Raw genomic sequence first — 19,678 nt, forward strand, 5'->3', positions numbered from 1 at the left:
TAGTTGAAAAGCCACATCCAGCAGGGTTTTGACTGTTGGTTTAGAAAAAAGAACCGTGGCTCCTGTTAAGGACACCTCAAGGGAAACCTCTTGATCTGTCAGGTTCAGGGAATCTGGGACCTTCCTCAGCCCTTTCATGGCTCACTAGTACAGCAGTGAGGTGTGCCTCCCAAGTTGTGATGCAGCTGGGTTTCTGGACCTGAGGGCACATCAGCAGCTTGCAGTGTCTTAGGAGCGGATTCAGGCAAATCTCAGCCCTATTTTGAATGAACTTTCGAGTATAAGACATGAAAGGGTTTGTTTTCCAAGACTCAGGCTAAACTTTTTCAAGTTGCTGTGGTTTAGTGTTCCCGTTTGGAGGGTAGATATAGGCGAGAGCTCTAATTTGAGGTTGGGTTAGTTCACGATGGAACTGGTGGCGTAGTTGTTGAGTACTACAGCTGCTAACCAAGAGGTCGACAGTTCGAATCCACCAGGTGCTCCTTCGAAACTCTATGGAGCGGTTCTACTCTGTCCTATAGCGTCACTATGAGTCAGAATTGACAGCAGTGGGTTTGGTTGGTTTGGTAGTTCACAATAAAGAATTGTGTTGAGTTCACAACCCTTCCCCACCCTCCATCCCTGAATAAATAATCTTCTAGTAAGGGTGAGAGGTTGAGATCCTATTTAAAACACACAAAGAGCCCCATGCACATACACCTCTCTGCAAGTCCACGTTTGGGCACTTCAGGTGAAATGTTAATATGACCACTAAGCTGGACCTGAGCAGATCCTGTATTTAAATGTCTGCGTTGGAGCACATTGAATTGGTGTCAGTCAACCTGCTTCATGGATTCTGTGAGTAAGAGAGTTTTTTTTGTCTTTCTTAAAGCAAATGAAATAGAAGAGACTGAACAGAAAGATACTGTGCTCAAAATAATTTGTGGATTTTCTAACTCATATGAATAAATGCTTAGGACATTTGGTAAGTTGTGGGTTATCGAAAACTCATTTTTCACCCACACAATTAGCCATGATGCAGGTATTTAAAGCTCACTAAAGAGTCCCTAGCTGGTGTAAATGGTTAATATGCTCAGCTGCTAACCAAAACGTTTTAGTCCACCCACATGCACCTTGGAAGAAAGGCCCGGTGATCTATGTCCAAAAAATCAGCCATTGAAAACCCTGTGGAGCACAGTTCTACTCTGACACACGTGGGTCACTGTGAGTTGGAATTGACTCCGTGGGAACTAGTATGAAGAAACGACCAGTGAACCCTTGTTAGCGCTGCGGAGCTCCACCACCACACCACACCACACTCTGGCTTGGGGGCACTCTTAATTCAGCAATGTTAAGTGGTTCCCACAGATGTGGGGTCCACGGTGCAGCCCACCAATGCCATCCCTTAACAAAATCACATTTGTTATTTACTGTGGCAGAAGAAAAGATTCTAACCAGTGCTTCCTTATTAAATGAATAGTAAACCAAAGGAATAACTGAAAGGAAATTAAAGGAGTAACTTCTGCTTTGAGTACTGCTCCATAGTGAGAAGCTGGTAGGGTTGGCAGAATATAAGAAATACACCCGGAAAATCGGTAAAGGCAGACTGTGGTGGGAGAGACCCATATTTGAGTCCAAAGATTCAAGAGAGAATCATACATTCTGGTTCCATCATGTAAACCAAGAACGAGGATGTGTTAGAATAAAGCAAGCCACTGTCTTGGATTAAATAATGGAGGGAAGCGCAAGGTGAAACCTGATCTTGAGCACGATGGGATCAGTAATGGGTAAGAGTGATTTCTATAATGTGTTTTTTTTTAAGTCCTTGCTAAAGTTTGTGACACCACCAAGAATTCTCGAAGACTAGAGGAATAAATTCAGTTGGTAAAAATGGCTGGAAATTATGAAGTACATACTGGTTTTATGGCACCACTTCAGGGAAGGAACTTGATCACATAGAATTAGTTGCAAAGTGAGTGGAAGTATTCCCATTTCTTCTCAAACTTCTGCAACAACTACCAACTGCCATCGAGTTGATTCCAACTCATAACAACCCTATAGGACAGAGTAGAACTGCCCCATAGGGTTTCTAAGGAGCAGCTGGTGGATTTGAACTGCTGACCTTTTGGTTAGCAGGCGTAGCTCTTAACCACTGTGCGGCCAGGGCTCTGCAACAACTGCAGCCAATAATTTAATTCAAGTAAATTATCATACCCTACTTTTTTTTACAATAGGCCTGTCTTACCCCTATTAATTTTAAGGAACTTATGGATAGGATTCAAGTCAGTTTTGTCACTAATACCTCGTGATCCCCGTGTACTGTGTGGATTCTTACTAAGGGACACTGGCCAACAAATTGTTCACATTTCTTGTGATTTAACATATCATTTAATGTTGGTTATGAGAAGCCAATTCTCTTGAATTACTAATGGAAGAATATCATTTAGGAAATTGTGTTACACATAGTAAGTGCCCAGTAGTTTTTTACTTCATTTTGCACATCCAACTAGCTATTCCCAGTTTATCTGAGAATTTACAAGATAAATAAATATGTATTCTGGGTGTTGCCCTCTCTTTACTCACTTCTTTATTCGCTTTTGCCCAGAGTTAGCTCATGTAGTAAAACTGGACGGCGAAATGGACGCAGGCATTAAAATTGTGATCCAGGTGTACCTGTCATTCATACCCCAGGCTTGCCGTGTTACTTAATTAGATCAACATTCTACCTGGGAAACGAAATCCATTCCAGGTGGTTTTTTGTTTTGTTTTGTTCTAGCTAGGCTAGCCGCAACAGCAGGAAAGGAAGGAAGGCATCTTCTCTGGCAACTAACTATAACTTCTGAAAAATGAAAATGCTTGGTATTTCTATGCCTGTTAGTGTGGTATGGAGACATCACAGTGTTACTTAAAAGGGGATGAATGGTTTGTTTGCAGAGACTGTTGTAGCTTAGTGGCGGTTTTTGTTCTTTTGGAGTCCCCGTGGCTGTATGCCATAGTAACTTAGAAAGGAATTAATCCAGGGAAGTTTTAGCCTGAATAAAGGATTACTGTGGAAATCCTATTCCTCTCCTGCTTATCGTCTGCCACCCAGCACATCACTGGTAGAGTATGACTTGTGTAATTGTATCTGATATACAGTTTTGATTTGTTTTGTTTTCTTGTTTTGGTCTGACCTAAGGAAAAAAAAGTTGGGAAAATAAAGCTGCAAGTAGTCACTTACCTAAGACTCTACCTGCCAAAAGCACTTGCCATTGAAGTCCTAGAACTGTGCTTGTATGACGTGCGAGGACCCGATGCACCCCTGCACGAGATCTGGTTTGGACAGGACATAAACCAGACTCTTTAATTGACATTTATCTCTTCGAGCTTCCATATTACGTGTGGGGGAGTATGTCGGGTTTATGCGTCATTGCTTGTTTCTATTAGGTACCATTTGATGTTCACTGACTTTTCGAGCAGGTGATCCTGAATGTTTCTTTATTGATATTATCATTTAGAATAGGGGTCAGCAAACTAGGGCCTGTGGGCCAAATTCAGCCAACCACCTGTTTTTGTGAACGAGGTTTTATTTACGCTGTTCCGTTTGTGTATTGTCTTTGTCTGTTTTTGCACTGCACCAGCTGAGTAGAGTAGCTTCGACAGAAAACATATGGTCTGCAAAACCTAAAATATTTACTGTTTTGGTAAAATTTACAGAAAAGGTTTGCCTACTCTTGATCTAGTATCATAAGATAAAACTACATGATTACTGATAACTTGTAAAGACCCAAATAACTGTTAGTCTTAGCTTGTTATTTATTCATCGTGTATTCCTGAATGCTTGCTGTGTGTCTGGTTCATGTGTATAAACTCACAGCCATCAAGTCGATTCCAACTCATAGTGACCCTGTAGGACAGAATAGAGCTGCCCCATAGGGTTTCCAAGGCTGTGATCTTTATGGGCAGAATCAGACTGCCACATCTTCCTGGTGGGTTTGAACCACCGACCTTCCAGTTAGCACCCAAGCACTTAACCACTGTGCCACCAGGGCTCCTTTTATGTGATATACCCAGAAACCAAATCCATTGCCTTCGAGTCGATTCCGACTCATAGTGACCCTATAGCAACCCTAGAGGACAGAGTAAAACTGCCCCCATAGAGTTTCCAAGGAGCGCCTGGTAAATTCAAACGGCCAATCTTTTGGTTAGCAGCTGAACTCTTAAGTATCATGCCACCAAGTTTTCCTTTATAGTGGGGGACAAAACAGACAATTCTCTGCCCTCTCGAACTTACGTTTTAGTGAGAGAAGACAAACGACAAACGCAGAAGTAAAATAAGAGCTATGGGGAGTATTAGCACTGTGTCTGCCTGTAAGGAACATAGAAATTACTGCTGGTTAATCCCGACTGTTCCACCATCTTGCCCTCAGAGGTAAACTGAGCTATAATACATCATGGCTAAGTCCGCCAACTGAAAGTTATACATTACTGGATTCTGCCAATTTGCCAAAAATATACATAGTAGCAGGCCTTCTCCCCATTCTGATACATATTAAAATCCCGGTATTTTGTCCCTAAAAATGTTTAATTTAGGTTGGTGATTATCTTCACCCAGCTCTTAATGGGTAATTTTAATTAGAAAAATTTCCCTCAAAACTCATGCTAGTATAAAAATTATTAAAAAAAAAAAAAAAAAAAACATTTTTACAAACAAAATTCAACAGCACATTAAGAAAGTGATGCACCATAATTAAGTGGGATTTACTCCAGTAATGCAAGGTTGGTTCAGTTTTAACAACTCCATTAATATTATACACTGTGTTAATAAACCTAAGGAAAAAATTGTCTCCGTAGATGCTGAGAGATCCTCTCATAAAATTCAACATGATAAAAACTCTCAAGGAAATAGGAATTGAGGCATTCTTTCTAAACATGGTTTTATACACACACCTTAGCTTTAAAGCTGGTGTCTTATGTAATGAGGAAAGACTAGATGCGTTTCTACCAAGTTTACAAACAAGGCAAGAATGCCCACTGTCTCCACTGTTATTCAGTAATGTGCTGGATGTGTTAGCCAATGCAGTTCGACAGGAGAACTCAGTTAAAGGTGTAGGAACGGGTTTATAAGAAATGAAACTGTCTGTATGTGTAGACGATGTAATAGTATACCTGGAAAACCCCAGAGAATCCGCGATAAATTAACTCAAACAGCAGAAGAATTCAGAGCAGTAACAATGTAAAATCAACAAACAAAAAGCAATAGCCTTACTATACACAAACAATGAACAAGTAAAAGACAGGAGGGTAGAGAAAATTTCGTTTACAATAGCAACAAACAAGATTAAATGCTTAGGAATAAATTTAGCATAAAATGGGCCAAACCTCTATGTTTCTGAATGAAACTAAAGAAGACTTAAAGAAGTGTGAAGACATCTCCCATTCCTAAAGTCAGCAGGCATCAATGCTCCTGAAGTTAATTTATAATTTTTCAATGCAATCCCATTAAAAATATCGATAAGCTATTTTATGTAGTTAGACAAGTTGATACTGAAGTTCATATAGAAAAATAAATGTGAGAAAACCTGGAACACACTGAAAAAGAAAGCTTTTTTACAGCTTACACTAGACCTCGTATTAGGTCTAGCGCAGTAGTAGACATTTATAACCTGTTGCCTTCGAGTCGATTCCAACTCACAGCAACCCTATAGGACAGAGTAGAACTGCCCCATAGTAGGGTTTTCAAGTAGGTGGTGGATTTGAACTGCTGACCTTTGGGTTAGCAGCCGAGCTCTTAACCACTGCGCCACCAGTGCTCCGCCACTAGACGTTTATAGTAGACATTAAAGCATGCTATGAGGCCGCTCTAATTAAAAACCTTATGTACTGGCACATGAGCAGACAAACAGACCAGTGGAATAGAACAGACACTCCATAATTGTACCTTAAATACCTACGAAAATTTAGCATGTGACAAAGGTGGCATCTGAGATCACTGGGCAAAGAATGGATTTTTTTTATAAGCAGTCTTGGAACAACCAGGGAGCCATATGGAAAACAATAAAATTAGATCCTTACCTCACACCATACATAAGGATAAACTCCAAAAAAAAAAAAAAAAAAAAAAACTCCAGATACATTAAAATGAAACCAAGGAAGTACTTGAACAAGTATGAATTTCTACTCAGCACTGGTGTAAGAAAAAACTTTCTAATTATAATGCAAATTCAGGGACAATGAAAATACAGTTTGATAAAATTGACATTTTTAATTGCGTTACAAAAGACAGCATAAATCTAAAGACAACGAATACACTGACAGTATTCACAGTTTACACCACAGAAAAAGGGCAAATACCGCTAATAAATAAACAACTCTTAAAAATTACAAAACAAAGGAAGACCAAAAACCCAAATAGAAAAAATGGAGAGAAGACATTAACAAATAATTCACAAGAAAAAATATAAACTTAACGAAAAAAATGCTTAAACTCACTCAGAATTAGAGAAATGCAAATTCAAAAATCTCTGAGATGCCATTTCTCACATTTGTTGTTGTTAGGTGCTGTTGAGTGAGTTCTGACTCATAACGACCCTATGCACAACAGATCAAAACACTGCCCAGTCCTGCGCCATGCTCACAGTCGTTATGCATGAGCCCATTTTTGCAGCCACTGTGCCAATCCATCTCCTGGAGGATTTTCCTCTTTTTCGCTGACTGTGTACATATAAGACTGGTAAAAAGTTTTTAAAGCACCACACATGCTATGGGTGAAGCTATGGAGAAACAGACCCTTCATGCATTGCTGATGAAAATGCAAATTCTTACAGAGCTTCTAAAGGAAAATTTGGAAATGAGTAAACTTTTTGACGCAGCAATCCCACTTCAAGGAATTTACCCTGAAGGTAGACCTCAAACAGTACAGAAATGCGTATAAAAAAGATTGGAAATGGCCTAAATGCCCACATACAGGAGAGTGGTTGAACATGCTGTAGAGTACTCCCACAAAGGAATATGCTGTAACTGTGTTTAAGAAAAAAAAAAGAGAGAGAGAACAATCTTGTAAACTGATAGGGGGTAATTTCCCAGACATACTATTAGTGAAAAAAGCAAAACTCAAAAGATATCTAGGGTATTTTGTGTAAGAAAAAAGAGGATATAAGAAAATATGCAGGTGTGTTCTCATTTATACAAAAGATTTGGGAAAGATAAGCCAGAAAGTAAAGGGATTTGGGTATCTACAGGGAGCAGTTCGGAAAGGGAGAAACGGGAGTAAAATAGCAGGGATGAGGAGGAAGCAATACTTGTACGTAAATCTTTCTGTATAACTCTTGACTATTAGAACCATAGAAATATTTCACATACTCCCAAAATATCAAAATAAGTAAATCCACCTAGAGTGGGGCGGGGGGGGACGACCCAAAATTGGATTGTAAACATTACCAAATCGCCCTGTGTTTTTCGCAGTAAAAAAAAAAAAAAATCAATTCCAAAACTACCTTAAATGTATAGTAGAATTGAACAAATAAGTAAATACGTTTAGATAATGAGTGCCGAGTCTCTCACTGTTGGCGAATGAAGTTATAAATAAGGAAAGAGGGGAGGCTAAAATGAACCATTTTATATTGCATTGGAATTAGAAGTATTTGTATAAATTCATGGTTTTGTGCATGTGCAAATAAATGAAAAAAATATGTTATTAGGTTCCATTGTCTCAATTCCAACTCTTCGAGACCATATGTACAACAGAATGAGACACTGCCAGGTCCCATACCATCCTCAAAATCATTTCTATGTTTGAGCCCTTTTGTTGCACCCACTGTGTCAGTCCATCTCATTGAGGGTCTGCCTCTTTTTTTGCTGACCCTCTACTTTTCCAAGCATGATGTCCTTCTCCAGGAACTGGTCCCTGCATCCTGGCTTCTGAGGAGCATTCTGACTGCACTTCTTCCAAGACAGATTTGTTCGTTCTTCTGGCAGTCCTGGTATACTCAATATTCTTCGCCAACAGCATAATTCAGAAGCATCAATTCTTCTTTGGTCTTCCTTATTCATTGTCCAGCTTTCACATGCTTATGAGACAGTTGAAAATAACATGGCTTGGGTCAGGTGCACTTTAGTCCTTGAAGTGACATCTTTGCTTTTTAACACTTTAAAGGTCTATTGCAGCAGATTGGCCGAGTGCACAGCTTAGCTCAGTCTTCTGCATAGAGTCTCATAAGGCTGCTGTCAAGGCGTCAGCTGGGCTGCATTCTCATCTGGAAGCTCAAGTGGAGGAGAGTCTGCTTCCAAGCTCATTCAGTGGGCAGATTTCAGTTCCTTGTGGTTGTAGGAGTGCAGCCCTCAGGTTCTAGAGGCCGCCTGTCCCTGTTCACATCAGAGACACTTACTTCTTCTAGGCCAATAGGAGAATCTTTCAGCTCGAGGAAGGGCTAAGCCCACTTTTAAAGTTAGGCCCATCCAGGATAATCTCTCCTTTGATTAGTTAAAAGTAGCTGATTAGGGACCCAATTATATTTACAAAATCACCTCACCATTGCCAGGAAACATAATCACGGGAGTGATATCCCATCACTGTCATCTTCTATTTGTTAGAAGCTAAATCGCAGGTTCTGTCCCCATTCAAGAGGGGGGATTACACAGCGTGTCACTCGTGGCGTGGGGCGAGGTCATCGTAGGGTACACATGTGTGCCACAGTATGCTCCTGGTGGTAGAAATTGCCTGGTAGATAAAAAAGCAAGTGAGAAAGAAGAATTAGTTTTCCTGACAGTAGGATTTCGAATAATAAATGTGGAAGGAAAGAGGGAGCTAGAGGATCACCATTTGGCAGGCTCCACAGTAATAAATGTTACAGACAAGATTCTCCAGTGGATGCCATAATTAGTGGCTGGAAGTTTGAGGAGACACAGGATTTTATGTAATCTCAAGGTATCTCCCCAAGATACTTCACTACAAAGGGGGAAATGGTAACTTTATCCTTTACCAAGTCATCAAGGTAAATATCACCAGAAATAAGGCATGTTTGCACATGAAGTCCTTGATGGACTACGAAGGGTGTGGCATTTTGGGGGTACGCTTCCCCAAATATGTAACTTCACTTCCATCATGAGAAAATAGCTGAAAAAGCCAAATTGAGGAACATTCTACAAAGTAACAGATCAGTAATCTTTAAAGTGTCAAGGTCATAAAATATAAAAAAAGATTGAGGAACTTTTATAGAATGGAGGAGATCAAGGAGAAATAACTGGATGCAGTGTGGAATTCTAGAATCGAGAAAAGATACTAAGTGGAAAAACTGGTGAAACACAAATAACATCTTTAGTTAGTAACAGTGTAGCGTGTTAACTTTTTTCCCTCTGTAATTATAGTTAGGTAAGACATCACCTTAGAGGAAGTGGGCTAAGGGACTTGAGAGAATGCTATACTACTTTTGCAACTCTTCTCTAAAATTAATGTAAAATAAAGTTCTTTTTAAAGTAATAATATAGACTTACCGAGATTTTTCAGTCAACAAAAGAGAAAATTCAGGTGACTTACTGATCCTTCAGGATTTCTGGTGGCACAGTGATTAAGCGCTCAGCTGATAACTGAAAAGTCAGCAGCTGTATTCTAGGGTTGCTGTGAGTCAGAATCGACTCGATGGTGATGGGTTTGGTTTTTTTGTTTGTTTGTTTACTGACCCTTCATTTTAGTTTGTTGCACCAAAATCTTGCACAACATTGTGTACGTGGTCATCAGAAAATAAGTATATCCGTGCAACATAGTGGAATTTATCCTAACTCATGGCATAGTTTTTTTTCCTGTTGTAGTTTTTCCATTGTTCTTGCATCATTATAGACATAAAAAATATATATATATATAAAATTATATATTATATTATATAAAATATAATATAAATATAAAATATTTTTATGGTTTATTTATAAACATAGGCAAGGGAAAAACAGACTTTCCTTTAAAAAATTCCACTTTACTGTTAAAGTTTCTTCATGAAGTTTATTTTTTCACTCACTATGCTTGGCAATATTCTCTTTAAAATAATTACTAAATGTTGCCTGTAAGTTTTTACTTAGGACTAACATTTGTCATATACAAATCCATGGCTTTGTAGATGCTTACTAAATTTGGTTGCTTCAGAGGGCTCTGGATTTTCTCCTTTATATGGACCATGGGCACACATGAGTTTTCTCTGTTACGTTTCTCAGATGCATTCCTATTCGTCATCCGCCGTGACTATGCCTACCCTTGTGCCTGTGGAGGACGAAACGCCTTGTTAGTAACTGTGAAACTATGAACTACGCGTGGAAAAGAGATAAAAGAAAATGAAGAATTTAAAATGGTTTGGGCAAATCTGTCTTTACCATGAAACGTCCCGTTTGTTTTAACAGGATGGCTTTACCAAATGAATTTCCTAATTGCTGTAACGGGATCTCTGTCTTCATTGAATCACACCAGGCAACCAGTAGTGCTGTGTGGTTGTGGCGGTGTTTTATAAATTCACAGGCTGATTTTCATGCAGCCTTTTTTATTTTTCCTTGCAGTGTTTTATCTAGGAGCAGTGCCTCAGGCATGTGGTGGAAGGCGCGGTGTCCTGTGTTAACACAGAGTCACTGTTTGTTTTTACTATCAGGAGGCTATGAATTCAGCCTGTCATGCAGAAGTGATATCCTTATAATGTACGCAGTTACTGCCTTACTGCAGCTGATTCCCCAGTGACATTTGGCTGCAGTGTGCTTCAAGTTTCTAAATGGACTGTCAGTCGAGGGCCTTAGGGTGTTTCGTACGAAGCGCGTGACCCCACAGTGGACACACAGCAACGTTGCTATATCTGTGACTGGTAGTTACCCTTGAAATCATTTTGATCCAGAACATTAAGTGTTTTTTACTTTGCATTTAATTATTTGGTACTAATGTTAATTTGGAAACCCTGGTGGTATAGTGGTTAAGAGCTATGGCTGCTAACCAAAAGCTTGGCAATTCGAATCCACCACGTGCTCCTTAGAAACCCTATGGGGCAGTTCTACTCTGTTCTTTGGGGTTGCTATGAATCAGAATCCACTCTAGGGCAACAGGTTTTTTTTGTTTTTTTTTTTTAAATGTTAATTTACTACAAGTGTCTAGGACTGAATGAATGCCTGAAGGAGTTCTGTGCTGTTTGTCTGGGTCTTTCAAACGTCTACCTACTGCTCTAACGTTAGGGAGGCTCCTAGTGGTCTCTCAGCACAACGTTCTTCCATGTTGATAAACTCAGCCTTTGGTTTTCACTTTCTCTGGAGAGGAGAGAGGAGCTGACCCCAGAAGCACTCAGAAACACATTCAGAAGTTTTACATTCTTCTCTAAAAGTGAGGAGCTCAATGCCAGAAAATAATTTGAGTATTATTTCATAGTAGTTATTTTGAAGAACTGTTTATACCTGTTATCTGAACTGAAAACTGTCTTCTTGCCTCTCTGGCTGTTACAGGGGCACCTGTTTGTTAGAGCAGTAACGAGTGACAGTCCCGAGGGCCTCTGGACAAGGATCCCTTCCATATCTGCCCTCGGGCAGACTGACAGCCGGGCATGGCAGAAACACCATCTTGTAGAAACATGGGAGAATGTCATTCATCCGTAAACGCCAGCTCTGTGCCGGGGGTGTCATGACCCTCACCGGTGGATTGGAGAGGGCATTAATTTCCTTCTCTGCTTAATTCTGAATCCTGTTAATAAACCTAACTATGGCAGAGTGGGTCCTATGGGGTCAAAGCGGTTAGCTTGATCTAGCATGATCACAAGGCTACCATATGAGAAGGTCACCCAGGGAAGTGTGTGTATGGGCACGCATGCGTGCACCATGGACTGCTAGAAAAATGAACAAATCAGTCTTAGAAGAAATGCAACCAGAATGTTCCTTAGAAGCTAGGATGACAAGACTTTGACTCACTTACTTTAGAAACATCGTCAGGAGAGACCAGTCCCTGGAAGAGAACAGCATGTTTGGTAAAGTAAAGGGTCAGTGAAAATGAGGGAAACCCTCAGTGAGATGGACTGACATATTAGCTGCAACAATGGACTCAGACCTACTCAGATCCCGAAGATGGGGCAGGACCAGGAAACGTTTTGTTCTGTTACACATAAGGTCACCATGAGTCAGAGGTGACTCGACAGCAGCTAACACAAACACACGTATGTACACCTATTTCTTTATGATCTGTCGTTTCCGTTTATCGCAGTGAATGGGAAGGGTAGAAGATAAAATAGCGTGGCTCTCGGGCCTTGAGAGCTGGGGTTGTGCTAAATTCAGCTGCCTTTTTTTATTCTCTAATATTTTTTCAACTTAGAAACACATCTAAACTTCTGAGCCAGGAAGTGACTTGAAATGGAAATACCACCGATGATACTTAAATATCAAAATCCAGTCTCCTACTTTATATGACTCATTGTCTCTCCTTTATCAATTAAATGATAAGTATCTGTTCCTTTAATTCATATTCTCAGATTAAGGGTCATTAAATGACAAAGACTTATTCAGCATCGGTTAGGCTAATAGAAGGATAAAAGGAAGTGAAAGACATGGTTCCTGCCTCAGGAGCTTACAGTATACAGGCAGTATACAAATGTTCGTCTACGTATACAGCATATAGTATACCATTCTGTGCATAAAACACAAACACTTCCAGATACACTAAAACATCTTTAGCATAATAATACAGTAATAATAATAACAGTCCAATGTGCTTCGCAAAGTAGTGCCGATTTGTATTACCGACCGTTGTATGCACCTCGAATTTTTAACGTAATAGACTTTACAGGGGTTGGTTTGTAACTATGAGTTACATGTAAGTCAGTCGTTCAAAGCCTGGGAACTGCCTGTAGTTGGAAAGACAAACCGAGCAAACATTAAACAAGGGAAAATCAAACATGGGAAGTGTGGGATATGAGCAATAAATATTGAAAAGAAATGCCAAGTAGCGCTCCCTTCTTTGGTGACCACAGGCACTGCATTTTATAGTAGTGTATTTTGTGTTTTTAATGAGGGCCTTCTCCTGTTTATGTTAAATTCTGTAATTGACTAATTACAAAGAATTTTTAAAAATCTGTTGATCTGACTGTATTGATTGAATATTGCTAGTGAAAAATCATTGGCAGCTATGCACGCCTGCCTGCTTGGAGGCTACTTTAAAACTCTGAGGGGAGGAGGGTGTGTTTGGTTCAGCAGTTTTGCATTTTGTTAAATTCACGGAAGGAGCATGTCAGGAGATTTCAGCTACGAAATTGATTCATGTCTGTGTTTGGGGACTCATTCAGTAAGAAATAAACTTTTCAGGAGGTCTTTTGCTAAATATTTTTATGCATGTTTCCTCTTCGTTTAAAAAAAAAAGTGAGATATCACATTTTGAGAATTATGTCTTTTTCTGTGAGGGGCTGTACCTTTTGTGATCAGAAAGGTATACTTAGTGTAGCTGTGTCTGGGCTGTGCACCGTTGCAGTATTAATGCAAACCCCCGTGTTTTACAGGCAGTCAGATGCCGCCGCAGCCTCCCGGCAGCCAGTCAGAATCCAGCGTCCACCCTGCCATGAGCCAGTCTCCAATGCCGCAGGAAAGAGGTCAGTCTTCAGTTCCTAGCTACAGACTGCTTGGGTCTTGAGTGTATAAGGCTTCTATGGATTTGCTTACCTGTGCATCTTCTTAGGTTTTTTTTTTTTTAAAGCATGTATTTCCTTATCACATGGAAGAAATAAACAAGACCCTACCTGTAACAACAAATATGGAAAAGAAGGACTCTTTCTTGCAGATTTGGTGACATTTTATGACGGCGTGGTTCAAAGTCCACATGACACCCTGAAGCAGAGTTTATACCCCAGCCCTGGTGGCATGATGGTTAAAATGCTTGCCCACTAACCAAAAAGGTTGGCAGTTCGAACCCATCTGCCAGTCCTCAGGAGAAAAGACCTGGCAATCTGCTCCCATAAAGATTTCCACCTAAGAAACCCTGTGGGGTAGTTTTACTGTGTCCTATAAGGTCACTGTGAGTCGGACTTGACTCTACAGCACACAACAACATACACTCTAACATAGGTTTAGCTGTATAAGATAACGGAATGATTTAATTTGTACACAGTCAGCCCTCCGTATCTGTGGGTTCTGCATTCACAGATTCAACCAACTATGGATCGAAAATATTTGAGGGGAAAAAAAGATTTTTTTTTCTTGTCATTATTCCCTAAACAATACGGTATAACAACCATTTACACAGCATTTACATGTGTTAGGTATTATAAGTAATCAAGAGGTGATTTACAATATACGGGAGAACATGTGTAGGTTATATGCAAGTACTGCACCATTTTATAAGGGACTTGAGTGTCTTCAGATTTCGGTATCCACGGGGGTCCTGGAACCAATCGCCTGCAGATGTTGAGGGATGACTGTATTGGTCCTTCAGATTTTGGTATCCACGGGGGTCCTGGAACCAACCCCCTGCGGATGTTGAGGGATGACTGTATTGGTCCTAATGAAGTGAAATGTTTTAGTTTGTGTGTGTGTGTTCAGATGTTTCAATCAGTTACTTGTCCCGTGATATTTCATAGTCAAATTTTAAACACACAGTAAGCCCTCGTATTATGAAATCGTAGGATCGTAGACCTGGAGCAGACCTAGAAGATCATATTGTATAGTCACCTCAGTTTTCAAATAGAGAAACTGAGGACCATAATGGTTATCTATGATTTGCTCATTCTCAGAAACTAGTTAGTGCAAGAGCCAGAAAAAACAACCTGGGCCTTCCAGCTCCCAATTCAGTGCTGTTTACTTATGCAAAAAGGGAGGGCTGTCCCACGTCTGCACGGACCTTTGGCTCAGCTCTGCATGTCTCCCCTTAAAACGCACTTACCATTGCCTTGCTGGATTCCCTGGTCTTCATTTGTTTACCTCTGCCCTCTTCCCTTCCCTGGTAAAGCTGTTTTTGTTGGTGGTGGTAGTGGTGGTGATTCTAATCCAGATTAGTGTAGACCAGGGGTTACAGACCTACTGTACCAGTTGGTGCTGTGCCAGTCTCTTGCCCAATGTCTGTGAGTCGAGGCCCCCGACCTCCCACCCCACGAGACTGGCCACTCTTCCTCACTCCCTCTCTCTCCTACCCCAGCCCAGGAGACCAAAGTTGCCACCTTGGTAGCTGATGTTTAAAGGGCTCCTGATGTTTGTAATTATTTCTGCATGACTTGTAGAGATGATGACTTGCATCTAGTTAGAATTATAAGGTTTAAGCTATTTTACATGGTAAAAATTCAGCCCCAAGTTGATTTGGAAAGTCATGCGGATGAAAAGATGAATTAGCCGCATTTTTACACATCAGTTACAGTGAAGGGAATGATGAGGAGGGGTAAAATGAAATTTTCGTCTTCTAATTATACCTTTGCACATTTAACTTTGTTCTTGTAATTCGAGGTACAGTTAATACCTGATTCCCTTATAGAGATACTATAATATGTTTTAGTAATGGAATAGTTACTGGTTCTTAGGCTTTAGGGTATATCAGAATCACCTGGAGGACTTGTGAAACTAGATCGCTAGGCCCCACCCAGAAGTTTCCGATTCAGTAGGTCTGGGGTGGGTGGGGCCAGAGGGGAGCCCTAGTGGTGTGGTGGTTAAGAGTTCAGCTGCTAACCAAGAGGTCAGTAGTTCAAATCCACAAGCCACTCCTTGGAAACCCTGCGGGACAGTTCTACCCCGTCCTATAGGGTCGCTATGAGTCAGAATCAACTCGCCAGCAACAGATTGGGGTGAGGCTGAAAACCTGTATGTCTGACAAGTTCCCAGGTGATGCTGCCAATCAAGGACCACTGCCTTATAACTCTTTCATGGACTTTGGGACATATACACCCATGTTATATTTCCCGCTCTTGGAGGTTTTTTGGCAGGAATTTGAGCCAGTCTAGTATGTTCTGGCATTGTGGTGGATACTGGTGCAACTGCCTGAAAACAAGGAAGTTGGTCTGCGCCACCTTTGAGCATGGAGAGCAGTTGATGTGAGGGGATGCTTCCTGGAGAAGTGGTTGTGTGAAACTCGTGTGTCTTTTGGGTTCTGTACAGTGAGATAAGGCTAGCAAGTGTGTTTACTGTTTCCTTCATGTCACTGGGAAGGCACAGTTACCGGCATTTGGAAATATTCAAGTAAATGAGTTATTTTTGGTGTGAAAACAGTTGGTGATGCACTTCCTGGGCTGGAGCTACGTTACCGATGTATACGTTGTGTGTGGTGTACTTCATGGAACGTGGGACCGATGTGGCCCACTTGTATTAGTCACTTCCCTGATGACATCTTTTATGTACCTCCTGGGCCATGGGACCAATATGTATGCATTTGTGATGTGCTACATGGAACATGGGACGGATGTGGCCTGCTTTCAGTTGGCACCCCATTTTTTCATATAATAAAAAGCCAGCAAATGGTGATTCAGCATCCACTCCATAGTGAAAACACATAACATCATTAAAATTTTTTTTTTTTAATTTATCCTTGAAAGGGATAAAGCCAACCAAACCAAACCTGTTGATTCCGGGCCATCGTGACCCTGTAAGGATACTGTAATATGTGTTAATAATTGTATGAATGTTGTCATTTATTTCTCTGAACTCCCCTCCGTGGCCTCCTGTAATCACTCCTATCTCTCTCATGCCCCTCTGTAAATGGCTTGTTCTCTGTTAACTCCTCATGTGGCTCTGGCCATCGTGAAGACATCACAGAAGTTAATGGCAGGCACACCAGTACCAAGCAAAAGGCAGGTCTCACCCAGCTCCTTTCCTTTGGCCTTGGCTTGTACCAACATTGCATTGCTGGGTCAGGAAAGTGGGGCGGGGTGGGGGGTGGGGACAAGAAATTACACTGCAACGCAGGCCAGACCTGGAGTTAGTGCCTTCTTATTCCTTCTTTCATTTCTGTTTCACCAGAACCCTGCTACCTCACTCCCTCTGGTAGAATTCTGTTCATTTTCACAAGTGCTAAAGGATTTTTTTTATTTGGAAATCCTACAATTTTAACTTCTGTTACTAAGAACAAGAAAAGAGAAATTCCCCCAGATCCTCCAGCATTGCCTCCCCCACCCTTTCCAATTGGTATGTGTTTAAGAAATTTGAAAATGCAGAAAACCTAAATGGGAGGGAAGGAAGAACAATGAAGAAGCCTAGTTAACTTAAACTTTTAACTTAAATTGATACCATTTCAAGGCAGAGTCTAGACTTCTCCACTTGGGGTGTCACTGATGGATAATACTACTATGTAGGTATGTGAGCTGTTGTTTGCTGTATGTACTGTGGTTTTGGTAATTGACAGTGGATCCATAATACTTTGGGTGGTTATAAATGACTATTTCCTTCAAATAATGCCCCCCCCCCAAAAAAAAAATCCAAACCCATTGTAGTCAACTCGATTCTGACTCATAGCAAGCCTGTGGAACAGTAGAACTTGCCCCATAGGGTTTACATGGAGTGGCTGGTAGATTCGAACTGTTGACCTTTAGGTTACCAGCCGAGCTGTCAACCACTGTGCCACCAGATATAAGTTTTATAAGTTGCTAAATTGGAATTGATTTTTATGAATATGTCCCCAGCCCGCCTCTGAGAGACTGTGCTAGAGACTTACATATGTGTTCCCTTTTGTGCCTTTTATCGTTTGGACAGCCCCCTTAAAAGGAAAACTTCGTATTTTAAAGTGGCTCTTCTAATGGATGATGTGTTCCCATGCATTAATTAAATCCTCTAAAATTAGGTAGCATGGTTCCAGAGAAAGTGGCTTTATTGTTTGTTAAAATCTTCGAGGAAACGTTGGCTCTTAATGACATTTGATCAACTGTTTTAATGGCAAATAAAGCAGTCATTTTAGAGCTTCAGTGCAATAATAGAAGTGTTTTTTCTTGTTTGTTTGTTTCACTGTCATTTGGTGTGTACCAACAGTGTACACGGGACTCAGTACTAAGTAGGTCTGAGAAACCACTTGCTGGAAAATTCCCCATCATTGACTCTCATGAGCCGAAAAGTAGTTTAACTTCATTTATGTCTTTACAATTGATATATAGTTCCCCCTTATTTAAGGAAGTGATAAAAGAAGCAGGTACAAGGGAAAATGATGAGTCAGCATCTTTAAAAAAAAACGTGTTCTTCTCGGAAACCATGGACCTTGATAAAGAAGATCTTTGTTTCTGTACTGCTGAGTGCTAAAATAACCAAGCAGAACGGTTCTTTCTACACTTGTCTTGTGTTCTTCGAGGGGCTTCTGTAATTTATTCTTCGTTTATTTGGTGGCCTGTTCCTATACGCATGTGCTTTACTACAGGTACCCGCACTTGCCCGATGTTACCAGAAGGACAGTGACGGTAAGACTCCACGGGCAGACACGTTTTCTCTAATGTATCCACAGGAGATCCGTTTGCTTTCATGTCAGAGAGTCTAGAAACACCCGTACCTTCACTGCGACAGCGACATCTGCGCAAAGCAGGAGACGATGCAGCCATTTCCTGTAGTGCACTTCCCAGCTTGTCCGCACGGGTTCTCAGAGGTCCTGCCTGACCTCACTGCCCTGGTCGTCCTCCCCTCCAGCCCGGGAAGCTGAGTTCTTGCTCTGCTTTCGGCCCTTCAGGCTTGGTCCTTGTATCCCCTCTGAGGAATTGCTGAGATAAATAAACGGTGCACTCTGTTTAAGAAAATGGGGTCTGCGCCAAACTGGCCGTGCAGAGCCCTGTCCTCGTGCCATGGTAGGCAGCAGTAGGTGCGCTGCCCAGATGTCACTGAGCAGGGGTGCTTCTTGTCCCTGTGTACGCAGCCTGTCTCTGGTCAGCACCCTTATTATCTGGTGGCGCCGGTCAGAGGACCTCAGCCACAAACCCATTTCCCTGCATTGTACGTAGATGAGAAAAGCCGTGCGCTTCTTCTGCAGTTTTATAATTTCTTTCTATAAAAGGTGTGCACATAAATAGGTTATGGCATCACAGGTTACAGGGAGGAAGGGAAGCACTTCAGGTGTCTGCTGGCCTGTTTATTCTCTTGGGTAGTCTCGTCGCTCTGCGTTGTCGTCTATTTTCCAGTGTAAAACTTGGTTTAGCAGTCTCTCCTTTGTGTATTGTGTGCTGCTGGAGCTTCTTAATAACTGAATAAAGAAAGTTCAGATTCTTTGGTCTTAACGCCTTCAGAACCTGATACAAGTTTTGTTAAAGGGGGAGGGTTAAAACCTCAGTATTCTGCAGCACACTTACGTTGGTTTTCACTTGAAACCGGATCTGCTACCTACAGTGTTCATGTAACAACATGTAGAATTGCTATTTTAGTGCCTTACCCCCTCCCAAAAACAGGGAGAATAAGTTATGCTACCTAGGACATTGAAGGAAACATTAAGATAGCTCTAAAATACTGAAATAAATTTTACAAGAAAATTGTAGCCAACAAGTTTAGATTTGTCTTATCCTTTTTTAAAAATATCTTTAACATCTATGTCTTAAAATTTGCAAAGAACAATAGGAAATGGCTTAATTAATGTATTGGCCTCTTTTCCAAGAGGGCTGGTCGGGGGGGCGAACGGGAGGGGGTTGACGGAATAGTCATGTGAGTAGATAAATAAGTATAATTATTATTAACATTAAAATGATCGCATTTTTAACCCCTATGAAATGTTCAACTTAATGAAACTAGAAAATGCCCTTCTAGTTTATTGGATTAGCAATTAGGTGAAAACATTTAAAGAAGGCTTATTTAT

General features: G+C 40.9%; 1 protein-coding gene across 9 annotated transcripts in view; it reads left to right on the top strand.

The window, feature by feature from the left end:
* The window catches only part of ARID1B (AT-rich interaction domain 1B), a 500,120-nt gene that overhangs the window by 371,812 nt on the left and 108,630 nt on the right, over positions 1-19,678 (top strand). For 7 of the 9 annotated variants that reach the window (XM_064292621.1, XM_064292627.1, XM_064292638.1 and 4 more), the window contains one exon: positions 13,452-13,541. The exons of the other annotated variants lie outside the window; for them this stretch is intronic. In XM_064292621.1, the coding sequence (XP_064148691.1) occupies positions 13,452-13,541 (90 nt within the window). The remainder of the gene's footprint in view (positions 1-13,451; positions 13,542-19,678) is intronic. 9 annotated transcript variants of the gene reach the window in all.

Source organism: Loxodonta africana, chromosome 1 (genome assembly GCF_030014295.1).
Source record: "Loxodonta africana isolate mLoxAfr1 chromosome 1, mLoxAfr1.hap2, whole genome shotgun sequence".
Classification (NCBI taxonomy): Eukaryota; Metazoa; Chordata; class Mammalia; order Proboscidea; family Elephantidae; genus Loxodonta; species Loxodonta africana.